Source organism: Danio aesculapii, chromosome 17 (assembly GCF_903798145.1).
Source record: "Danio aesculapii chromosome 17, fDanAes4.1, whole genome shotgun sequence".
Lineage (NCBI taxonomy): Eukaryota > Metazoa > Chordata > Actinopteri > Cypriniformes > Danionidae > Danio > Danio aesculapii.
Genome location: NC_079451.1, coordinates 28501961 through 28528079, shown reverse-complemented (window position 1 = coordinate 28528079; position 26119 = coordinate 28501961). Strand labels below are relative to the sequence as shown.

The 26119-nt window shown below is 35.9% G+C and overlaps 1 protein-coding gene across 6 annotated transcripts in view; it reads left to right on the top strand.

Annotated features, from left to right (window-relative positions):
- ehbp1 (EH domain binding protein 1) overlaps nucleotides 1–26119 on the top strand; it is a 209516-nt gene that overhangs the window by 160304 nt on the left and 23093 nt on the right. For 4 of the 6 annotated variants that reach the window (XM_056477549.1, XM_056477551.1, XM_056477552.1 and 1 more), the window contains 3 exons: nucleotides 1397–1535; nucleotides 4736–4824; nucleotides 10919–11045. In XM_056477549.1, the coding sequence (XP_056333524.1) occupies nucleotides 1397–1535; nucleotides 4736–4824; nucleotides 10919–11045 (355 nt within the window). The remainder of the gene's footprint in view (nucleotides 1–1396; nucleotides 1536–4735; nucleotides 4825–10918; nucleotides 11046–26119) is intronic. The other 2 variants (XM_056477550.1, XM_056477555.1) reach the window with 1 other exon arrangement.

Genomic DNA, 26119 nt, shown 5'->3' with positions numbered 1-26119 from the left:
CTGGAATGTTTGGGTTAAACTTTTAGTTTAGTTTAGTTTAGCGTTTAGTTTTTCAGGTGTGATTTAGGTACGCATTGTCCAGTTATATTGGATTATTTTAAATCTAGTATTAATTGACAAGTTCTGGGCTTTAACACATATTTTGCTCCGTTCTAAATCTTTTAGGTCATATTGCAAATCTGTACACCAAAAATCTTTCTTGGATTCTGATGTTTCTTTAGAGCAGAGTTAGACTTAATGCAGACAGATCATGTATTAAAATTTAAAGTAAACATGTTTGTGTTAATAACAATAAGGTGTGTAGTAATTAAAGACACATACAATAAAGTAGGACATTGATATTTATGATAATTATATTGGTTAAAAACATCCCAATATAACCTTTTTTATTTTATTTAAATATATATTTATTTCATTATATCCTTACCACAGCCTTTTATATTATCATCCAAAGTACAAATATGCGTTCAGAATCTCACCAAGCCTAAAGGGATCTCTGAAAGTGAAGTTACAACCTGTCATGATGGCTGAAAGAAGCTGCCTATTAGGGTTTTGACAGCTGATATTGTCCTATTAAACACATGGGATCAGTTGGATAAACAGCAATAACTGTTAATATTCACACATACAGACTCTGAGCGTCTCGGAGATCAGGCTAAATTTGTTGTTCTCTGGAGACAGGCTAATTGCAGCTTTGTTTTCAAAAGTTATAATTTAAGAATAAACAGGCCAGAGGCGCTGTGTGCATCTGTTGGTGTGCCCTTGTCTTTATTAGCAGTGCTGTTTGCGTACACACATCAGTGAGCTAGCGTCTGGGCTAACAATGTTTCTCCCTCTCAGTCTCAAGCAGTGGAACGTGTTCGCTAATTGCGAACTTTATTAGACGTTTCCTATTATTATTGACGTTGCAAATGTTATTCTGAACGCTGCCGTTTCGCTTTCCAGTCTGCTTGGCTTATTGGGCCCCAGCACATAATAACACATTTCAATATTGAGGTGATTGGAAGCCGCAGTGAGAAGCTGCTAACACGTGTTCGCTTCCAAGACAATAGTGCTTTTAATTTGCATAATCTGAATACATTTTCTGGCTCAGGTTTTGTTGAAAGTAGACTTAATTGCCTTATTTCCTTTGTGCTTGTGAGTTAATGTGGGACTCGGAGATGTACCAAATGCTGCAGAACCTTCCCTCGACCGTTCTTCAGGCGTGTGCCGCTCCATCGTTAAACATTTCTTGCCCATGTGTGTCTAATTTGTTCTTTTCTTTAATGTCGGCTGGCGTCAGAAGCAACTTTTATTCAAATGACTCTGCTCTACTTTTAAGTTAACTGCTCTTTTACTCTTTCTCTTTTCCCCCTTCCCCTCCCTTCATCCCTCCCCATTTTTAATGCGTTTACAGAATAATGTAGATGAATTACATGCGGAGCGTCTCCGGAGGGCCACTGAGCGCCTGCGCAGTCCCGTTGTCTTCCACAAGGAGTCTGCTGTCAGGAAAACACAGCTCAAATCCTTCAGCCAATATGTGGAGACCAGGCCAGGTGAGGTTCTTTAACTCTCGCTGATGTCACTTCCTCCAAATTGACTGCATAATTCATGTTGTGAGATGTATTTAATGGATTAAGATAGGAAAGTCTGATTCATTTTTTTAAGTCTTAACTCTAGAAAAAAACAGATCTTCTATCGTTCTGACTGCATTTGAAGCTTATATTGAAGTTGTAGAACAACGAATATAATATCTGTAATTTTTTTTACCACAGTAAGTTTTAATGATGACATATCAATTGAAGGAGAATATTTTGTTAGATAAAATTGTGAATTTTGGAAATGAGTATGCAACTTTTTTCAATTCATTTTGGACTTTGCAACACTCTGGAGTTATTGAAAACAATATCACTGGAATAAAAAAGCAATCGAAATGGACATGTAAGAATAAAGAGAAGTCTACGCTGCATTTTCTCACAACGCAAACAAAAATAGTGAAACGCGCTGCATTTTCTCACAACGCAAACAAAAATAATGAAACGCTGCATTTTCTCACAACGAAAAAAAAAAGAATGAAACGCGTTGCATTTTCTCACAACGCAAACAAAAATAATGAAACACACTGCATTTTCTCATAACGCAAACAAAAATAATGAAACGTGCTGCATTGTTTTCACAACACAAACATAAATAATGAAACGCCTCATTTTCTCGTAACGCAAACAAAAATAATGAAACGCGCTGCATTTTTTCACAATGCAAACAAAAATAATGAAACAAGCTGCATTTTCTCATAACGCAAACAAAAATAATGAAACAAGCTGCATTTTCTCATAACGCAAACAAAAATAATGAAACACGCTGCATTTTCTCATAACGCAAACAAAAATAATGAAACGTGCTGCATTGTTTTCACAACACAAACATAAATAATGAAACGCCTCATTTTCTCGTAACGCAAACAAAAATAATGAAACGCGCTGCATTTTTTCACAATGCAAACAAAAATAATGAAACAAGCTGCATTTTCTCATAACGCAAACAAAAATAATGAAACAAGCTGCATTTTCTCATAACGCAAACAAAAATAATGAAACACGCTGCATTTTCTCATAACGCAAACAAAAATAATGAAACGTGCTGCATTGTTTTCACAACACAAACATAAATAATGAAACGCCTCATTTTCACGTAACGCAAACAAAAATAATGAAACGCGCTGCATTGTTTTCACAACACAAACATAAATAATGAAACGCCTCATTTTCTCGTAACGCAAACAAAAATAATGAAACACACTGCATTTTCTCATAACGTAAACAAAAATAATGAAACGTGCTGCATTGTTTTCACAACACAAACATAAATAATGAAACGCCTCATTTTCTCGTAACGCAAACAAAAATAATGAAACGCGCTGCATTTTTTCACAATGCAAACAAAAATAATGAAACAAGCTGCATTTTCTCATAACGCAAACAAAAATAATGAAACAAGCTGCATTTTCTCATAACGCAAACAAAAATAATGAAACACGCTGCATTTTCTCATAACGCAAACAAAAATAATGAAACGTGCTGCATTGTTTTCACAACACAAACATAAATAATGAAACACGCCTCATTTTCACGTAACGCAATCAAAAATAATGAAACGCGCTGCATTGTTTTCACAACACAAACATAAATAATGAAACGCCTCATTTTCTCGTAACGCAAACAAAAATAATGAAACGCGCTGCATTTTTTCACAATGCAAACAAAAATAATGAAACAAGCTGCATTTTCTCATAACGCAAACAAAAATAATGAAACAAGCTGCATTTTCTCATAACGCAAACAAAAATAATGAAACGCGCTGCATTTTTTCACAATGCAAACAAAAATAATGAAACAAGCTGCATTTTCTCATAACGCAAACAAAAATAATGAAACAAGCTGCATTTTCTCATAACGCAAACAAAAATAATGAAACAAGCTGCATTTTCTCATAACGCAAACAAAAATAATGAAACAAGCTGCATTTTCTCATAACGCAAACAAAATAATGAAACACGCTGCATTTTCTCATAACGCAAACAAAAATAATGAAACGCACCACATTTTCTCATAACGCAAACAAAAATAATGAAACGTGCTGCATTGTTTTCACAACACAAACATAAATAATTAAACACGCCTCATTTTCTCGTAACGCAAACAAAAATAATGAAACGTGCTGCATTGTTTTCACAACACAAACATAAATAATGAAACGCGCTGCATTTTCTCACAACGCAAACAAAAATAATGAAACGCGCTGCAATTTCTCATAACGCAAACAAAAATAAAAAAACACACTGCATTGTTTTCACAACACAAACATAAATAATGAAACACGCTGCATTTTCTCGTAACGCAAACAAATATAATTAATGCGCTGCATTTTCTCACAACGCAAACAAAAATAGTGAAACGCGCTGCATTTTCTCACAACGCAAACAAAAATAGTGAAACGCACTGCATTTTCTCATAACCCAAACAAAAATAATGAAACACACTGCATTTTCTCATAACGCAAACAAAAACAAACGTGCCACATTTTCTCACAACGCAAGCAATTTTCGAAAAATGCACTGCATTTTCTCTCAACACAAAAACATCGGAACACAACGAAAATATTTCAAGGGGACCCAATAACGTGACGGACGCTGCTGTGGCAAGACCATTGCCCAGTGATGAGTACATTTACTGCATGTGTGCTGTCAAACTGATGAAGATCTTTTTTCAATTTGCTGCCGTTTTTGAAATTGCATGTTTTTTTTTATTGTAGCACGTTAAGCTCTCTCGGCCAACGTACAAAAGTAATACTTTGCAAACTTTAAAAAAAAGCCTTTATGAGTTCCTTTTTTCGTTGAACAAACGAAGAATGTTGGAAACCATTGATGTCCATAGCAGTAAACAAAAATGCTATGGAAGTCAATGGCTACTGATTTCCAACACAATTCAAAATATCTTGGTTTGTGAAAAGGTTTGCAAAAAGCCAATAAATAACAGCAACAATTTTCGTTTAAACAGAGTAAGTGTCCCCAAGAGGACTTTAAACAAACTTCAAGTGTTTATAAATGCCAATAAATTGCTTTAATAGAGATGTCAGAACTGTCTGATTGTTTAGGTTTGCTTGACAGATGAAATGTCCTAATATTCATCTATAGTGATTTTGTATCTGTGCCTAGGTGAGAATAAGCTCTATCAGCCTTTAATATGTCTTGTTTCAGAGGTGAAAAGGCAGAGATCTGTGCCTGAAGCGGCCGAGGAGAGAGGAGCTCTGACAGAGGCGGACGGACGAAAGCCAACTGAAGATGAAGTACTTCATGCATATTTAAATTCTCCGTCAGCACTGCTCGTTCTGGTGTTGTCTGTGACATCAGGTCATAGTTGGACATCACATTCGCACACAGTCACTCACATCTGTCTGAGGGCCAGAGAGGGGTTTTAAGGCTGATGTCAATCTGTTCTTCCCTAAAGCCGAAGAGACCAGCCAAATTAGACTGCTGTTCCCTGATAATTTTAAGATTAGGGAAAAAATAAATAGGCTGAGCAGTGATACCTTTTTCCATTACTTTTTTCTGTCTTTTACCTCTGTACTCTTTCAATTTGTTCTAAATCCCTTCAATTTTGACTTTTTAATTACAGTATGCATCAAAAATTATTTGGTAAAATTATTCATCAAACATATAATGGGCTTATATCAGTGTCTGTAGTTAAATAAAACCATAAAACTTAAATTATTTTTGTTTTTTAAATAAATGCCATCTAAATATATAATTTATAGTATTTTTTATGCTTTTATATCGTTTCAGCTAGTTTACAATACAATGTAAATTAAAACTAAATTAACTGAAACAAAAATAAACTATAAAGAAACCCTTAAGACACTAAATGACTAGATAAATAAAAGTGAATATACAGTAGCTTTCTTTTTCTACAAGCCCTTTAAATTGGTTGTCATTTTCCCTAACTTTTCTTACTGCATTTTTTTGGTCCAATGGTGTATTTAAAAATATTCACGTTATTTTTACAATCAATGGTGTATTTAAAAATATTCACGTTATTTTTACAATTAATTATTTATGAACACATAGTTTGTTAATCCATAGAGTAATTATACTGTAGTTAACAAAAATCATTAAAAAATCATTTTGCATACTTCTAATTATAGTAAGTACAGTTTCTGTTTAACGCAATTTCTGTTTAACGGAGAGAAGATTATTTCAACACATTTCTAAACATATAGTTTTAATATCTCATTTCTAATAACTGATTTATTTTATCTTTGCCATGATGACAGTAAATTATATTTTACTAGATATTTTTCAAGACACTTCTATACAGCTTAAAGTGACATTTAAAGGCTTAACTAGGTTAATTAGATTAACTTATCAGGTTAGGGTAATTAGGCAAGTTATTGCATATTGATTGGTTTGTTCTGTAAACTGTCAGAAATAAATATAGCTTAAAGGGGCTAATATTTTTGACCTTAAAATGGTTTTAAAAGAACTTAAAAACTGCTTTTATTCTTGCCAAAATACAACAAATAAGGCTTTCTCCAGAAGAAAAAATATTATCAGACATACTGTGAAAATGTCCATGCTCTGTTAAACATCATTTGGGAAATATTTAAAAAAAGAAAAAAAAAATTCAAAGGGGGGCTAATAATTCTGACTTCAACTGTATATTAAATATTTTAAATATATTAAAGTAATATATATTTTTTAAATAAACTGTATCTAAAATGTTTGTTTAGCATCTAATAAAATGTTCTAAGAGGATAATAATTTTGCCCTTAAAATGATTTTTTTTATCCACAAATTGGATGAGACAAAAAATAAAAAATATATACTATATATTATTATAACCTATACTGTGAAATGATATTTTCTCTGTTAAACATCACTTGGTAAAAATTTGAAAAAGAATTATAATTTCAAAGCTGGGCTAATAATTTTTTAACTGCTTGTCTGGACATGCAGGCTGATTTTGTGAAATATTTTAATTACTGCACCACTCTGGCTCTAAGGCCAGAGCACAGAAACATACCCTGGGCAGAGATTGATAGAGAGAGAGAGGCAAGGTCAGTGGAGACCAGCTCTGCCCCTCTCTGTGTAGGGGTTAATGGGTGTTGAACTTGCCCATTACCCAGCTCAAGCTGAATTACCCAGCGAATGATGTTTGCATTAATATAATATATATGGAAATTTCAACACTTAATTATGGCAGAGAGGCGAGAGTGGAGGGGAGGGGGCTGATCATGTGTAAAATTGATTTGTGGGAGAAGTATTTGATAGAGCGGCGAGGAAGAGGAAGGTGCAGTTTGATGGACAGCAGGAGGACTCAGGCAGAAAAAGTGCTGTCTGTGGTGGAAAAAAAACTTTCTTCCCTATTTCCCTCTTTCCCATTATGAAATAAGGTGCATCAGCACTAAAAATATATGTATTTTTTGCAGCAGTCTTTAGGATGTGAATTTCAATGAGTGCTCTTTACCCCCTCCCTCAGGTAGGAAGGGTGGAAAGAAAAGAGGACAGAGAGGAATAAAGGAGGTGTGAGTGTGTCACTATCACACACTTAGCCTGTGTTTACACTAGTGCATTTTTTGTTTTACTCATGCAACTTTTGCTACACTTACAGCTGGCGTCCACACTACTCCAGAGATTTTGACAATTAAAAAACTTTTGAAAAGCGTGCAGACCCCATTTAAGGTTTAAACTGGGGTTGTGTTTCAGTGTACTACTCTCACAAGACAAATTCACAAATGAAGCTTATGCCAAATATTATTAGATTATTTATTATCAGAAATAAATATTTATTATCATATTATGTACTATCAATATATCTGTATTAGACAGATACATTTTTGCAATAAAGCATTTATAGGATGTAGTGATTAATTAATCCAGTAAAATATTGTTAAATAAAAGATCTTCTAAAAGAATTTCATATATCTCATATCTTTTTACATCGGTATACAATTATCGCTAGACCTTAGATCACATGTTTTTCAATGAGTAGGAGAAATGTGATCTTTATAAAATTATTTTTAAAATGTAAATATATATATTATAAAAATATGAAATTATAAAAAATATGAATTTTTATTATATTAATAAAATTTATTTTATTAATAAATTATTAATTAAAAATTTATAAATTATAAAAGAATTTATATAAATATATAAAAATTATATATTGTAAAAGAATTTCTTCTGTATATGATCATCAATCTAATATATCTTTCTACATCTGTATATGATCATCGCTAGGCCTTAGATCACATACAGTTGCAATCAGAATTATTAATTGTTATTAATAACTGATTTATTTTATGTTTGCCATGATGACAGTACGTAATATTTTACTAGATATTTTTCAAGACACTTCTTTACAGCTTAAAGTGACATTTAAAGGCTTAACTAAAAATTAAAAACTGCTTTTATTCTAGCCAAAATAAAACAAATGAGACTTTCTCCAGAAGAAAAAAATATTATTAGACATACTGTGAAAATTTCCTTGCTCTGTTAGACATAATTTGGGAAATATTTAAAAAAGAACAAAAATCAAACGGGGTTAAATAATTCTGATAAAATTATAAAAGAGTTCATAAAATTATAAAAAAATATATATAAAACTTAAAATTATATTATATTATAAAAAAATATAAATGTATAAATTCTAAAAGAATTTCATCGCTCTCATATATCTTTTTACATCTGCATATGTTCATCGCTAGGCCACATCACAAATGTTTTTCAATGAGTAGGAGGAATGTGATGTTTATATTTATATTTACATTACTTCACGGAGTGGCTGTTTGCATGTTTAAACTGACAGTGTCAGTCAATGCATTTGAAATAACATTTCTTGTCATAGTTTCTAAAAAATAACTAAAAATAATATTTTTAAAGTAAGGCCAAAAATCCGCAACGTACGGCTTGTGTTTTTTCAAACACATCTTAAAAAAAGAAGGCCAGGTTGCATATTTTAAGCAAACTTGGCAACTCAAGTGAACAAACCAAAATGCTATCTTTTGAAAATGATGGCATGGCTGTCCACATTCACGTCCTGATTGGCTCTTTTGCAATTCAATCATTTCATATCCTTCCCTGATTCATTGAGCCCCATCAAATGACAATTATGCTAATTTTGATAGATTTTTGTAACGTGCTGAAGTTTAAAGCACCCGAGGTGGCAGAAAGTGCACGCTATATGTTTTCTTTATTTTAAAATGCTACGTTGTTTTATTTTTAGAAATAAGCGTGCAGTTTAACTATTTGATTTCTTCCTAATCACAGTCTTTCTAGTCTTCCCCCTAAGCAGAGTGTGGTTCCAGCAGTGTGTTTCTGAATCTGTACATGAGAGTGAATCTGAGCACGTGTGTATCTGTCAGATCCCTGCTGATAGGCCCTCAGGCACTGACCCACCTCTCTCATATATTTCAATTTTCCCTCTGTGTGTCAGACTGCTGTATTGCTGGATTCCCTCTCAGGTCATTTAGCGAGTGTTTATATTGGTGTGCAAGTGCTCACTTCTGCCTGAGGCACTACACGTAAAGTCAAACCTCATCATTTACAGCTACAGGCCGCAACTTCAGGGAGGAAATATACATGAAATCTTATTAATAAATAACTACATAAATGAATTCAGTAATCAATATTCAAACATAGTCAAAAAAGTATGATATTTTAGTACTTTATTTATATCAATTTAATTAATTTTTATTCATATTCATTTTATTTTAAGCTACTGTCTTTAGTCCTTAACCTGGGAAAGAAAATCTAAAGACAATACATAAATAAATTCGTTCACTCATTTTCTTTTCAGCTTAGTCCCTTTTAAATAAATAAGTAAATAAATAAATTAATTAATAAATAAATACACTTCAAAAATGGCGAGAAAATAAATTATATTATAGTTTTGAGTTGTATTTTATTTACTTGTATTACATATCTTCACTTCCTTAATTTTATTCATTACATTTATTTGTACATTTTATATAAATGCGTAACATATTTTTTATGTAATTATTGACATGTATATTTAAATTACATTTTAAGCTGCACAACAATAAAGGAGATCTAAAAGATAATAAATAACTTAAACAACTCTTTAAACAGAGACTGGAAAAATTACAAGGCTTTGTTTACATTTTGTTTATTTGTATGTATTTTGGATTAATTACACATGTATGCTATTTTTAACATGGAAAATTTAAACATATATAGTCTGTAATTTCGGAATCAGATATTATTGTACCAAAAATTTAGACAAAGAAATGAATTTAACCAGGACGAAAAATTATAAATAGCAGCTCTGAGTTGTTTTTATTTTATTTTAAATTTATATTTTATATACATGTACAGTGCTCAGCATAAATGAGTACACCCCATTTTGAAAATAGTTTTTATCCATTTCTCAGTGAATACGAGTAATATATATTGGTGCATTTGAACAAAACTGATTTATTAAACAGATATGTTTATTAAAATAATGTTTTAGTCACCAAACATATTCAGAAATTGAAAAATAATGCAATTAAATTCATGCTAAATATTGCAAAAAAAAAAAAACTGCAACAATTCAGCAAAATTGTGTATATTTTTTGTTTCTCTTGATTTTTCCTCTTTTTTTTTAATTTGCATTTAACATTTTTCTATAACATATAAATTTGGGTGTACTAGTTTTTAGACCGTTATTGTATCCAGATCTGGCTCCAGTACTGACTAATCTAATGCATATGCACAAGTATAATACTGTATACTGTAGCTTCCTATTAAAAATATGAATTTAAATTAAAAGATAGATTTGTGCGAGGTGTACTTGTATATGCTGAGCACTGTATACTACATTTAACATGATACATTCATTGTATGTTATTATGATTGTTTCATTTTTGTTCATTTACAAAATACTAATATTGTTAATTTGTCATTTTTTATGTATTGTGTGTGTGTTTTTTTTTTTTATTCTTCACCTGGTAACTTTACATTAATGTTCATTTCTTTGCAGCTTACAGTAAGCAATGTATTTATTCATTTCTATTGACATTAGAAATAATGAAATAGCTGAATTTTAATGATTTATTAGTAAATTGAAACTTACAATAGCTAAAATAAATAAATGCCCTAGAAACATTTTTCACCGTTAGATCATGATCTTTTTTTTTGCAATTTACCTAATTCGACAGAACTTATATAATGTTTTCCCCTCACTTTTAAAAAGAATCCCCATTACCTAATTTCCAAAATAAGCACATAAAAGAGCATTGGCTTGCTTAATTAATTAAAGCCGCACATTCAGCAGTCATCATTATGACCGCTGTTCCCCTGGCATTATAAAGCCCGGATGTGATGCTTCATTTCTAACCTCTCATCACTCCCCCTTTCCTCTCGTTTGTTCTCTCCCAGCAGAAAGCGTTCAAAGACACCAGTCAGTACGTGGTGGGAGAACTGGCGGCGCTGGAGAGCGAGCAGAGGCAGATCGACACGCGGGCCTCGCGCGTGGAGAAGCGTCTGCGCTATCTCATGGACACAGGTACGCCGCCCAATTACACTGTAAACAGTTTTGGCAAATTGAGCGTTCACAAACTCTTATGGAGTTTGGGAAGTGTGAATCTTTGAAGCCGGGATGTTGGGGCGGCAGCGGGGATATGAAAAGGGGCGGTGAGGATGCAGGGAGGCTCTCTGGGCCGCCGTGATAAGAGAGCCTTCATGGGAGCTGATAACTAGTGCTGATAGCGTCCGCCAGCCAGCCACTATTGAACAGTACCGTGCAGCCATGCGCAACAGAACCCCATATCTGGCCTTCAATGATATGCTGTAGAAGAGAGAGAGAGAGAGAGGGTGAAGAGGGGAGGAAGAAAAATGGGGAGGGCTGATGTTTGGGGGCTGGACCGAAAGGAAATGTTGAAATAATGAAAGACACATATTAATAGATACATGCACTTGCTCTCCTCCTCCTCCTCTCTCTCTTTTGCTCTCTCTTCTTCTCGCATATACACATATGAAAGCATGTGGGGCGATCTTTCAGGTGTATATATAGCAGGGTCTTTGTTCAGATATGGAGCTCAATAACTATAATTTGAGAAAAGCTGAGGCTGATATGAAACAATCATTTTTCTGAAATTACGTTGGGAAATAAAAAAAGAGAGGAAGTTTTTGTTATGCTTCTCTATCGGGATATCATGACTATCACAGTTTTGTGTTTGTTTAGCCCTCCATCCGTCCCTCACTTTCTCTCTCTCTCTTCACTCTCACCTGGACCCTGTTGAAGTCAAAGCCACTGTATCCATTTTGAAGGGGTTTTATGTTTTTTTTCTCTCTCGCTTTGAATGATAAATGCTTGAATGCCCTGGCAGAACCAAACTAGACTTTTTGGGAAGGTTGACACTCACACACAGAAATAAGAGGCACTGTTACACACTAGAGCGAGTGTACGAGTCTCACCTTAATGTGCTTACCTGTCTGAGCGAGTGCACGCATTTCAGCACTGCAAACAGGTGAATTCACACCGCTGTCAGCTTCACAGACTGCAGCCTCTATAGCCAAATATACACAAAACTAATATGTTAAGCTCTATAAACACATATTGAGTATGAAATACTGCTCAGCTGTGTGGCACTTAATTCTCTTAAGTATTATATATTGTAATTTCACAGGCATTTGGTAACAGTTTGACTTCATTTTTTTAACTGATTTTTCACATAATTCTTCTCGTATGTTACTATGCTCTGAATTATTCAGATGTGTACTTTGCATTGCTGGTCAAATGTTTGAGATCAGTCACTTTTTTTTTTCCTTTTCATGTTTTTGAAATCATTCTCTTTACTCCGCAAGGATACATTTTTGTTCTATACAATAAAAATACAACAAAAAGCTAATATTGTGGAATAATTTTTCTTTTAAAATAATTTTAAATATTTAATAGTTTTTTTATTTAACATAAAGATTTTTTGATTAAGCTGAGTTTTCATCTTCAGTGTCACATGATCTGCAGTACATCTAATATGCTAATATATTTTATATGTACAGTATGAGTAATATACATTAATAATAATGCATTTATAATATATAAAAAAAATTTATCAAACTCAAAAAATAGGTTACAGTGTGTTAGCATGTAATGGGGATATGAAAAATATTTTTTCATAATTAAATAATTGTGTGTATATATATATATATATATATATATATATATATATATATATATATATATATATATATATATATATATATATATATATATATATATATAATATAGTGAGACAAGCAGGCACTCAACCTGGGGTCTGTGTGGGTCCTAACGCCCCAGTATATTGATGGGGACTCTATACTGCTCAGTGAACGCCATCTTTCGGAGGAGATGTTAAACTGAGGTTCTGAATCTCTGTGGTCGTTACAAATCCCAGGATGACCTTCGATTAAGGCTAGGGGTTTAACCCTGACATCCTGACCAAATTTGCCCACTGGCCTTGGTCCATCATGGCCTCCTAACCATCCCCATATCATAATTGGCTTCATCACTCTGTCTCCTCTTCACCAATCAGCTGGTGTGCGGTCTGGAGCAATATGGCAGCTGTCCCCCTAAAAATGTGTAAAGTGCTTTGAGTGTCCAGAAAAGCACCATATAAATGTAAGGATTTTAGTGCAATATAATGATCAACTGTTATTTGTGTTTTTAAAAAAAGACAATGCATTTTCTGTCTTATGTATTTGTGAAAAACGTGATTCTTCCTATTTTTTATTATTTATGTAGAGTTTTGATATTTGATAAATATTTTTTTAAAGAAAAATACCATTTAAAAAGTAAATTTGATATTCATCATTTTGAATTGTAATATAGCTGATTTCAATGAGCTACAAATCAGCATATTAGAAAGATTACTAAATGTTCACTTGACATAGGAATAAACAACATTTCAAAATAAAGTATTATTAAATAAAATTTATTAGTCAATATTTCACAACACTATAGGCCCACATATAAAGTTATTATTCTATACATGTAAAAACTAAACTAAAACTCCTCATGATTCCTGATACCCCTCCCCCTCTCATTATACGCTCTGCCTTAGTCTGCTGGTTTTTTGCGTTTGTTTCCCAGATGAATTCACAGTAATTGGGCTGGTTAATTTATTTACTGTGTGCAGTTCACAGCACATTAAAGAATGGAGATAATTGAACACGAATTGTCAAGTGTCTTCTGATATCAGGCGTATTACAGAAGGGAATGCGTATAAAACTCTATTTCCATGCAACCATTGTTTATGGTAATTAAGTACACAGATGTATTCCTTGGTTGCCTTCCAAGCTTATGGCGACTGCCATTGTTGTCTTCTATTAATATGTAATCAGTAAATAGTTTAATTTTCTAATCTGCAGTTGGAGAATTCACTTTCTAACAGCTCTTAATTATGGCAGAGCCCTAATGATGCAGCCGCTGATGGGCTAGGAGGCCGTAAACGGAGCGGCGAGCGCTCGGGGGAACGCGGAGGCCTACAGTGGCTCTTGCCTAATGAACTTGTTATTCCCACACCAGAGGGAGCAGTGTCCTTCACACACACACACACTCGCCAGCAGCTCAACCATTACCTCAGTTAGCCACATCCGCAGAATTACGTCTAAATACGTTATTGTCATCCGATTTTCTAAACATATCAATTTTGAGCTTTTATTGGGGGGTGAAATCAGAAGCGAGAGAGGAGAGCTATTCGCTCGCCTGCCATTCTGTCCAAGCACAATACCGTCCCGAATCACATTGAAATTTTTCCGCGCGCAGCATTGAAATGTGTGTAAATGTTATCTGCGTGCCTTTTGATATTCAGCAACCCTTCTGAATACATCTCCCTGACATCTGCTCAGCATGCATTTATGCACACATATGATTTTCAAATTGCTTTATAACCTGCAACAATGAACGCAATTATGAAAATAATGGCATTTAAAGGCGCTCTAAAACCCACACACCTACAGAGTTCTCGATAAGAGATTTTATAAAAAGCACAGAGGGAAAGAATGAGTTTTAGGCCAGATTAACATATGTTTAAAAATTGCACTTGAGTCTGATAAGATTGACACAGGTTTTATTGCATGCTAATCCTTTCTCTTTTTCTCCGGCGCGGTCACAGAAATTCATACAAGACGGATATCATCAGCTTAATGCAGTTTACAGACAAGCCATCACAATCTCTGCCAGAAAAAAAACAGATGTACAGCAGTGTCAGAAGAGGCCTGTTATGTTTGTTTTATTCTCCGGGACGTAGCTGTCCTCTTCAAGGCTTCTCGCATACCTTTTTATATTTTAGTCTCAAAAACGTCAGTCCCTTTTTTTTTTTTTTACTCACTTTTCCCCCCTCAGTTTTCCCACATTAATTCTCTGTGCCCACATTCCAAAGCAGTGTTGGCCATGCAGAAATAATTCCTTGAGTGTCTGCATTTATAGATCTCAGCTCCGCCAAGACTGAAATGGAATTGCTCGTGTGGCTAAGGCAACATGCTTGTAACCACCCCTTAGTTTGACTAAAGATTTAAGCTTGGCTACGTGAGTCGCATGGGGAAATGGTCTCCGAGCTCAGACAACAGCTAACAGCTAACACAGCTTTAAGTATATTATCAGGCAACTTCTTTCAGAAACGTATTGCTAAAGAAGCTTAACATTAATTATTGTAACTTTGGGAAGATTACATCCACAGCATGCTTGTAAGCGGTGGCATAGTCCTCTTGACCTCCTATGCAAGAGCTTAAAGACACTAGAATGGCATTTCAGCTGCATTAATAGGATAACCAGTATAATCTTTCCGCAGTAAGAGAAGGAAAAGTGTTTAGAGCATAATACTCGCCCCGGTTCTGGGGACGAGACGGGTTTTGTGATGTCTCACGCAATCGGCGCACACCGGCTTCTATCGGCGTAATCGCAAACTCTTTTTCTCTTCCTCTCTGCTGTTCGCTTTCTTCTGTTGTCTCTCTTTCAGTGCTCATTTTTTCCCCTCTGTCCTATTCTTTCTCCTCCATGGGATTTGCATGCTAGTTCGGTTGCTTGTCCACTCTAATTTTAAAGACCAAAGAGCTCGTTTAGCCTTCCTGCTAAGCGTGCGCCATGAGTAGCGGAAAAGTAAGCCTGGAGACAAACGCAGGAATTCGGCTCATAAGGATGGCTTTTATCGGCACGACCAAAGGCCAGCGCTGGATCAGGAGGTGACCGCCTATTCAGGTTTAGTGCTGAACTATGTGCTCGACTTTCAAGAGCTGGTTAACATCAGAATGGTCCATTTTCAGCTGCTGGCTTTTGCGGCCTTTGTTCTTCCCGCTGGTTTGAATTCTCAGCGGACCGTTACGTGGCCAGTGTCGATCGCCTTTGTGAAGTCATGTATTCTGGCTACCTAATATAAACAGGTTGGACCTTTAGCCTCAATTAATGCACGTCATAAGACATTAGCGCTCCCCAAAATGAGTGTGATTTCTCCTGGAGGCAGGAAAACCTCTTCGCATCAGCTCCTTTTTAATCTCTGAGGCCGTTTGAATGTTCGAGAGGCAAAAACAATTTAATTAGTTAAGTTGCATTGACTTCGCATTTAAACCCCCAACCAGTAAACCCATCCCTCCGAAAGCTTTTCCCAGATGTGAAGAGGGTTTTTTTTGGTCTGGTGTCAGGCTTTCAAACATTCTTTAACAGTTGGATGAAAGGGGATTTTAAGGAAGATTAGAGAAGGGGATCCTCCAGGCATTGTCTGAGAATCTTAAGATAAAACGCACGGGGTGGATAGTGTCGGCGGAGGGGGTGTTTGGGGGGAGGGTTTGTTGGTTGCAGGAGATACGGCCCGCATTGAGAAACATGTAATTTAGATTTCTTTTCGAACGGCATGGAAATAACGACGAATGGCCATCGTTGTGCTCCCTCTCCATTCCTGTTTGTTTTCCCTTTCCCTCTATCCCTTTCTTTCATCCCCCCCCATGTGTTTTGCAGTGGCCTTGCTGTCCTCTAAATTGTTGGTGTGAAGTTAAGTTAAACGCTGCTACATGTGGCATTGCAGGCAGGCCGTGATATGCCTGATTAACATTTTCAAAAGGGGCACAATGATGGCGCTTATTATAATCTCTCCTTTATTGAAGCATCTTGAGGCCTTTTCATCTTTCCCCCCCTTTGACTGCCATTCCAGTAAGACCCAGCCAAAAGCAGCTAGTGCCGTGCCACTGCGGCTCCATACGCACAGAAAAACAGAGAGCTGCTCTCCACAATGCCAGCCAAGACCTCAATGATCTGCTTTTTTTTTAGCTTAGTTTTTTTTGTTGTTGTGTTTTTGTGGCACTGGTGTGCGTGTCTGTCTTTTTCATTTTTATGGGATTTTCATCTTTAATGTAGAGGACAGTAAAGAGGAGACGAGAATGGGATTGTATGAAGCAGGCTGGGCTTGAAATTGCATCCCATGAGCAAAACGTTTGTGCATTATTGAAATTGTCTTTGATTTGTTTTGGTTTGGGAAGACTTGGGTAGATTGGGTTTGGGTAGATTTTTTTTGTAGTTCTGCAAGTTGGGCTTTGTTTGCCCTTCAGTATGTAGTTGTTTTGAATTTAGTTCAATCTAATTTTTCCTACAACTTCTGTGCGTATAAAAGGCTTAGCAAAACAGTTTGGGTGTGCGGGACTCAGTTTGCATAATTGATCATTATTTGGTTTACAAATTGTCTCCTGACAACATAATTGAATTTCAGTCATGCACTTAATTAATAGACCTTTTCATATGGAAACTGATTAAGACACACTTTACAATTAAGTGTAATGACGCGGGGTTGGCCTGTAATTAGGGGCATTCACGTGCTAACAGCCATGCTATGCTAGCTCAGTTGTTGTTCATTTCCCTTTGTATGGGCCTCTCTAGGCTACACATTCCTCTAACGTACTACCTGAACCTTATCAGCACACTGGCTCTCTCCCCAGCCCACCTTTAGCATGCTAAAACACGCTAACGACACCAAGAGCAGCTCATTTGAGCTAATGGAAATGACCATTTAAATGCTATTGTTCTGCTGTTAGCCGCTTAGTAGAGATGGAGAGATAGCGAGGGAAGCTACTTTTATAGTTACTGTAGGGAGGAGACTCATTATCAATTTGTCCTTAAGCAAACCTGAGGAGAGAAAGAGAGGGAGGGGGAATGGGAGGGTTAGGAGAGGGGGAGAAAAGAAAACGCCAGAATCCACAATGCAGATGTGTGGAGGGCGGCTAATAGTGTTAGCACATCCATTACTCTCCTCAGCTTAATTCATTAAGCAAATTGGGCGGGAACCATATTGGCCCTGTTGAAATACGTGCAATATGACACTGCTCAAATTTGTTCTAACACATGGCCCGGGGAGACGAGCCGACCGCTCTAATGGGGGAGGAGGGGCAAATTATGCAAAGGCACACGGCGGGAGGGAAATGACTACAACTCAGAGGGAGTAGCACCTCCACACTCAACTAGAGCATTTTCCTTTACTCTAAACCTTGCCACTTATTGCACTTGTATGACCTAAATAGATAGGTTACCCAAAAATCTGCCCAAATTCATTTACATGTGATTTCAAATCTATATGATTGACTTTCTTAAAACACAGACACACAACAGAAGTATTTAAAAATATATTTTTGGGTTGATTTTCCCAATACACTGTAAGTCAATGGGGTTCAGTGTTTTTTTATGAGTAAAATTGGTTGAGGCATTCTTTAAAACATCTTGTATGTGATTTACCATAATATGCTGACACCTCTATTAAATACTTATACTTTTTGAATGCTTTTGACACTCATCTGAATGCTGAAAATCTCAGAGGCCAGCAGATGCACTTCACCCTCACCAGTCGTTTGCTCAGACGTTTACTTGGAAAACGGATTAAGCAAATAAAAGCAAATCATATATTAGTAAGAAAAACATTCTGCAGGTGTTGACGGGATCTTGCTGCTTGTGCTAATTTGTCGTCTCTACAGGTAGCCATTTCATCATCTCTCGGCGTCGGGTGTGAATCTAAATGGATTGTTGCTGAAGCTCTGATAAACCCCCCCCAGAATTTCACACCTCCAGAATGTAAACAGAGAGGTAGAGCAGTTCTTAAGTAAAAGAGATAACAGAGATACTCCTGAATGTACACTAATGTCTTAACAAAACGCTTGCATTTAAGATCACGATTTGTAATGCTAGTTTAAATGTCTCCTGTACCTCATATTTACTTCTAGTTTGTTACTTTAACTGGAAACAGTTAACATCTGTGGCCAACAAGATTTGCAGCCTTTCAGATGACTCAAGTGATTAAAAGTCATTGTTGCCATTTATATAACATTCCATATTTAGACATTTATGGTGCATCATACAAGTAAAACTAATTATGCTGACATGCTAAAAGGATATTAAATATGTAATTCACTAAAGATGAAACTTATTTTACTAACTCACCAATATGTCATTATAAACCTTTCTTTTTTCCATTGAAAGCAAAAACTAAAAAATAATAAGTTTTTGATCCATATAATGTTGTTTAAACCCCCACTAATTTTAATTATATGGATAGTAAGCAATGAATCTTTATTCAAAACATTCGCAGAAGTATTAATATCAAACATTTTTGTAACAACTTGAGTAAATTATTAAATAATTGTTTCGTTAAAATCAAAAGGATACATTAGTTGCCCAAGTTCTGTTCTTCTGGCATGATTTTCATCATTCTATGTATCCACACCTTGTCTGTTCGCTCAGATAGTATTCAGCTCAGGGCTGAATGTTTAAAACAAAACTAGGCGATACCTGTGCATGTGTCAAACTTGTTCATCCATGCTCATTGACTGTGTTTTGAAAGCTGTGTGAAAAGGCTGTTTAAGACGGAGCTTGGAAAAAGATGCTTGTCATAAAGATGTCTTAGAAAAATTATGCCTTCTAATGATACCTGTTAGTGAGACAGTTTTTAGCTGACTTACTGTAGTCTGTGTTAGTTTTGGTTCAATAGATGGGGGCAGGAATCCAAGCAGCCCCCTTTCTATTTGGCTGTGTGGAGATTTCGAGAAGCTTGGTGCAATCACAGATACATATGTATGTGTTCACTGCTCCCTCCTGGAAGGCACCTTTTTACATGTACATGTCTGCTGGGATACCCCCACCCTCACAACCAAGCCTCCCCTCGGTCAGCTAATCAGTACCTCAGCTAGATGCATTGTGACACTATGCAAATCTATTTACATTGGAATAGGGGAATCAGGGGATCCTAAACTCAGGCATCGAAGTTGAAGAAAGAGAATACCCAAGGCCAACAAATAAATGAAAGTTTGCTCAAATCCGTGAGATAATGGGGTCTGTGTTCAGACTTACCACAGTGGAGAGATAAACACAGGGATTACTTGGGGGTTTTGCATCAGTTGCTTTCTGCTGGGTGGCCTTACTTGTCAAAAAGGGGGGAAAAGGGGAGAGAGAGAATGAGAATAAGAAAAAAAACGTTTAACGCAAGGACATTCACATGGCACATTGAGAAAAGAAGTACCGCTAATTCCATCAAAGCCAGAGAAATCAGCCATTAATTTATGCTGCTCTCTCCCTCCCCCTGTAGCTATTGTTGCTTTGGTTGTTGATCATTTCGGTAACATCTGGTCCTGGGCGCTTTTTGGAGGCCAGATAGTGTCAGCCAGACGACCCCCGACAACATGGCCAAAAAAAATCACTCTGGTGTCTCGTGATTTTGCTGTCGCCCTGTTGGTCAGATCAGAAAATGCAGGGTTTCTGTGGATATCTCAGGCAAAACTACTTGAACCAATAACAAAGAAGCAACAATAACAGGTGAAAACTAAACACTTATGCAAGTTTATTTTAAAGTTATTTTCCATTTATACAAACAACCTGTGAAAAAGAAACTAATATTGTAAAGCACATTGCACAGTTCACCGATTCCTGTGAGAAACAAAACACAATTGTATTTAGTACTAAACATGTCCTCCTCATGCGGAGTGTCTTGGGAGTAGACCATTCCTGTTAGTATATATTTGGAGAGATGGAGAGATTCGCCATTTGAATCGAGGGCTTTACAGAGGAGCAGATTATGACTTCCATGGTGACTCCTTCCAGCTTTGGGGAAATGAGCTGTTGACATTCTTCAGGGTCATCATCCAAGATAGCAGGCCAACCAGCAGGATTTACCCGATAAACCCATCCAACTAGACCTTTATCCATTTCGCTACGACTGGGGAAGGCAAGGGTGAGATGGAGACGGGTAGCAGTGATGTTTTTCCATCAAAACGTTAGGCATTTAGTCAGCCAGTGTGGATGCTGTCATCAGAACCAAACTCTTCAGCGGAAATGTGTTTGAACCTTTTCATCATGCGAGTGTGATTTTCAGAGAGCATTTCTTAGTGCGTTTGAGTAGGCTAAGCAACCGGGAGTGTGATGGAGACTTTGAAGAAGAATCATTTACTCCTTCTCTATCATCTCACCAAGAATATCATCTTTGTGTCTGACCATGTCTCGAGTCCTCTCCACCTTGGTCAAAATAATTTTTTTCCCATAATTCCCTTGTGTAACCTGGGGCTAGCGTTGCTCCCTGCTGTGAGGTAGACCCGGAGGAAAGACAAAAGCACAATGAAACCGGGAGCTTACCACCAACCGCTCTCACTGGAGCTCTGGAGTAGGGCCCACTATACACCGCTGCCTCTCCAGTTCTGTCCCAATGCTAATGAGCCGGCTCTGATCTTTCCTCTGCTTCCCGTGTTTTCAACATCTTCAAGGACCACATGGCGCTAGCAAAATAAAGACAACCAAATGAGAATTTTTAACGCTTTTTGTGTCAGCGACTCAGCGCCTTTCAGCCGGCTCACTCATTTAATATTCCCCCCGAGAAAGAAAGGACAGAGGAAAGAAGAAAAGAAAAAAGGTAAAATGTGCAACAAGGAGTTGGAGGTGCTGGAGAGAAAGGGGGAGGCGTCGCTAGCATTCCTCCCATTTCCAGTTATTGCAGAGGATCAGAATCGTGAAACGCAACTGACATGACCTCTGCGTTTCTGGTTTCACAGCCAAATTTCAGACGCATGTTGATTTCCTCAAGCTTCATGATATCACTGACAGCTCCTGAACAGATGAACGGTGAATGAGGGCCCGGGATCTGACGATCTGAGTCTCCTGCCGGCTGTTCACACACTCCTTTTTTAATAGCTGCGTTCTCTTTACAGAGGCGCAGGGCTGTGGCTCGCATTAGCACTGGAGACCACTAGTTAATAGGATGATGTCTTTTAGCTTTTGTTATGAGATTATTAACCAGGATAGGTTTCTGCTCTCATCCGAGCTGCAGCTCTGAGGGCCTGTTGAGCACAAGTGGTAAAATACGGCGTCCCCACATTGTGCCGTGCTTGTATGGTAAAAGGCTTTTAATGAAACACCTTTTCGGAGGGCTTCACCAGGTGATCTTTTTTTTAGTGCTCTCGTCTGCCACTCACCCAGCTTTAATTACCTGAAGTACTCCGCTTTTTCCAAAGGCCCTTGATTCTGGCCCTGTGTTCAGCACTCCCAAAAGCAGGCTTAAAGTGGGTGATAGAATGAAATGACAGTATTTGTCAAAATAAGAAAGAAAGGGAAGGAAAGAGAGGACCTCTGGCTCCTGTGTTTTACCCTGAAGGTCATGATTTAAGATCTCTTTTTATAGTTAACACATATTATGCTTAACATAGTGAATGCATCTTTATAGTTGTAGTCTGTTAAATTTTATTCAATTATGGGTCAAAGATGAAAATGGGAGAAAGTATATCTACACAAAACTCGTTTTATAATATATTAAAACACTGTGTTTAATTCTGGATAAAAGTGGAGCAGCAAAAACCCCCTGTTTATTTTTTCCCCCAATTTCTGTTTAACGGAGAGCTTTTTTTCAACACTTTTTTAAACAATAGTTTTAATATCTCTTAAAGTGACATTTAATGGCTTTGCTAGGTTAATTAGGTTAACTAGGCAGGTTAGGGTAATTGGGCAAGTTATTGTATAACGATCGTTTGTTCTGTAGACTACTGAGAAAAAATATAGCATAAAGGGGCTAATAATTTTGACCTTAAAATGTTTTTTTTTTAATTAAAAACTGCTTTTATTCTTGCCGAAATAAAACAAATAAGACTTTCTCCAGAAGAAAAAAATATTATTAGACATACTGTGATAATTTCCTTGCTCTGTTCATTTGGAAAATACTTTAAAACGAAAAAAATAATTCAAAGGGGGGGCTAATAATTCTGACTTCAACTGTAATTTAACATCTTTTCACTATCAGTGAAACCACTCAATATTACCTATTTCTCAGGAAGACATTTTAAATAATAAAAATATAATATATATATATATAGACAAATGTGTATGATCGCATATAGTCAGAATAAGTACTTTAGTTCATATATATCTGATCCGCTGTTTGTTGTCACAAAGGGTTTTAGAAATGTTAAAAAGTAATTTTTGAATTTTTGAAAAAGGCAAGACAAGTTTATTTACATAGCACATTTCATACACAATAGTAATTCAGTGCTTTACATAAACAAGAATGAAAAAAAACAAGTATAAGAAATAAAAAAAAAAGACAAAAAATTATTAAAACTGATGAAAACAGATTTAAATGTTTTAAAACAGGGTTTTTAAAATGCTTTTTTTAAATTAAAATGTTTTTTTTTCATCTGGACTGAAATTTGATCCATGTATAAGTACATCATCTTTTTTGTATTATACATTTTTTAGTTGTTAATTGTATTGTTACTTGTACTTCGTGACGATGTGCATGGCTCAGCATATATATGTACACCCCTCACAAATCTATCTTTTAAATTCATATTTTTAATAGGAAGCTGTACAGTATTATATTTGTGCAAATACATTAGATTAGTCAGTACTGAAGCCAAATCTGGAGCTTATCTAACAAAATAACTTACGATAACAGTCCAAAAACTAGTACACCCAAATTTATATGTTGTAGCAAAATGTTAAATGCAAATTTAAAAAAAGAGGAAAAATCAAGAGAAGCAAAAAAATAGAAAAATTTAGTTGAAATTTGTCTGTTGTAATTTGTTTAGCAATTTTTGCTTGAATTTAATTGTATTATCTTTCAATTTCTAAATATGTTTGGTGACTAAAGCTGAGGGACTGTGGTGCTTACACAGTAGGTAGTGCTATCGCCTCACAGCAAGAAGGTCGCTTATTCGAGCCTCGGCTGGGTCAGTTGGCGTTTCTGTGTGGAGTTTGCATGTTCTCCCTGCGTTTGTGTGGGTTTCCTCCGGGTGCTCCGGTTTCCCAAACAGTCTAAAGACATGTGGTACAGGTGAATTGGGTAGGCTAAATTGTCTGTAGTGTATGTGTGTGTGAATGAGTGTTTGTGGATGTTTCCCAGATTCATTCCGCTGTGGCAACCCCTGATTGAGAATGAATAAAATCTGTTTTGTTTAATTGCACCTAAATACATTGCCTACATTCACTGAGAAATGGATAAAAATATTCATTTTCAAAATGGGGTGTACTCAATTATGCTGAGCCCCCCTTTGAATTTTTTTTTTCTTTTTTAAATTTTTCCCAAATGATGTTTAACAGAGCAAGGACATTTTCACAGTATGTCTGATAATATTTTTCTTCTGGAGAAAGTCTTATTTGTTTTATTTCGGCTAGATAAAAACAGTTTTTAATTTTTTAAAAAAACATTTTAAGGTCAAAATGATTATCCCCTATTTGACTATATATATATATATATATATGTTTATTATTTAAAATGTCTTCCTGAGAAATAGGTAATATTGAGTGGTTTCACTGATAGTGAAAAGATGTTTAATTACAGTTGAAGTCAGAATTATTAGCCCCCCTTTGAATTATTTTTTTTGTTTTAAAATATTTTCCAAATGAACAGAGCAAGGAAATTTTCACAGTATGTCTGATAATATTTTTTTCCTCTGGAGAAAGCCTTATTTGTTTTATTTCAGCTAGAATAAAAGCAGTTTTTAATTTCTTAAAAAACATTTTAAGGTCAAAATGATTAGCCCATTTAAGCTACATATTTTCTCAGTAGTCTACAGAACAAACCATCGTTATACAATAACTTGCCTGATTACCTGCCTAGTTAACCTAATTAACTGAGTTATTAAAACTATTATGTTTAGAAATGTTGAAAAAAATTCTCTCTCCATTAGACAGAAATTAGGGGGAAAAAATAAACAGGGGGGCTAATAATTCAGGGGGGCTAATAAGTCTGACTTTAACTGTACAATGAAATCATTTACTGAGCATTTTCTTTGTTATAAAATACAATATTTTCTTATATAAAATAGATTATAATGCAGAAATGTGCATTTGTTTATCAAATCTATCCATCAAACACTGAAGCGTGATGCAGCATCAACTGTTCAGTTTTCAGGAACTTGAATGCGACATAATTGCTTTGGATTAAAACAACAACAACACGCATGGAACCGTTTCATCCTCTGAGCATCTTTTCATCTGTTTTCCACACTTTTGTCATTTTTGCATCATTATTTGTGGCGAGTACAGTCACGAAGAGAGCTGTAATTGTTGTTTTGTAATGTAAACTGCCTGTCTTGGCTGTTGCGCTCATCGTGAAGCTGCGATAGTGGACAGGCGGCCCAGGGATTAAGAAGCAAGGAACGGCCAACACTCGCTGATAGTCTGTCAGTCTGTGATAATGTTTATTGATTAAAAAGAAGGGGGGGAATACAAGCTCGGTTTAATAGAGTAGAGGCCTGCGGACAGAGATGGACATATTTGTGATTCCCGGTGCTTAACTCAGACAGACAGGCTAAAATTCATATAGTCTCCACTGCTACTTCCCATATCAGAAATTGCTTATGTAGAAACGTATTTGTGGGGAATGCAGATTTTAAGAGTGATTCCAATTTGTGCATGTGGAGGGAAAAAAATCTATTATGTGGCATTTGTTTGTTTTGCTGGCGTAAAGAGCGAGGTGTCTGCTATTAGCTGAGGGACTGTGGTGTTTGCAGAGGAGTTGTTTGTGTTAACAGTGCTGAGGGGCAGCTGAGAGACCAGTATTAAGGTACAGCCTATCTTCTGTCAGCCCCTCACTGAACGTTCAAACAATTACATGAAAGGATGTATGATAACGCTGTATGTATAGCCAAGACTTTTCTGTCATTAAGGGCGACTTAAGCGATCCTGTTTTCCTCCTGTGGTTCTTCTTTCCTCACTATAAGGCCGCTCTGCTTATGAATCCTTGCTCATAAGCCGCAAAGCAAGCAACTGAAGGTCAGTAATGCCGGTGCCAATTGAAATCCTAGTGACGAGACACTTTCTGAGGAATTAAAATGTAATGCGCTTTGGCTGCTCGTGTTTCATTACCGCAAATATGTTTTTTTGTGATTGTAAAGTGGTAATGTGTTGCTTTAAAAGCACATAATCTGATCAGTTCACATAATAAAATGTGGTTTTATTTTCTTTTTACGGCAAAGGATGGAAGACAACGTTTTTTTTTTTTTTGTGTGTATACTGGTCTGTTTCTGTAGTTTGGTGTATTTGACTCCAATGTTGATTATCTAATCTTACATCTTGTAATTTTCCCTAAATTTGTCAAAAGTTGGCATTTTCAATGCTTTTTGTGCCGTCGCTTTTAAACACATTGAGTTTTT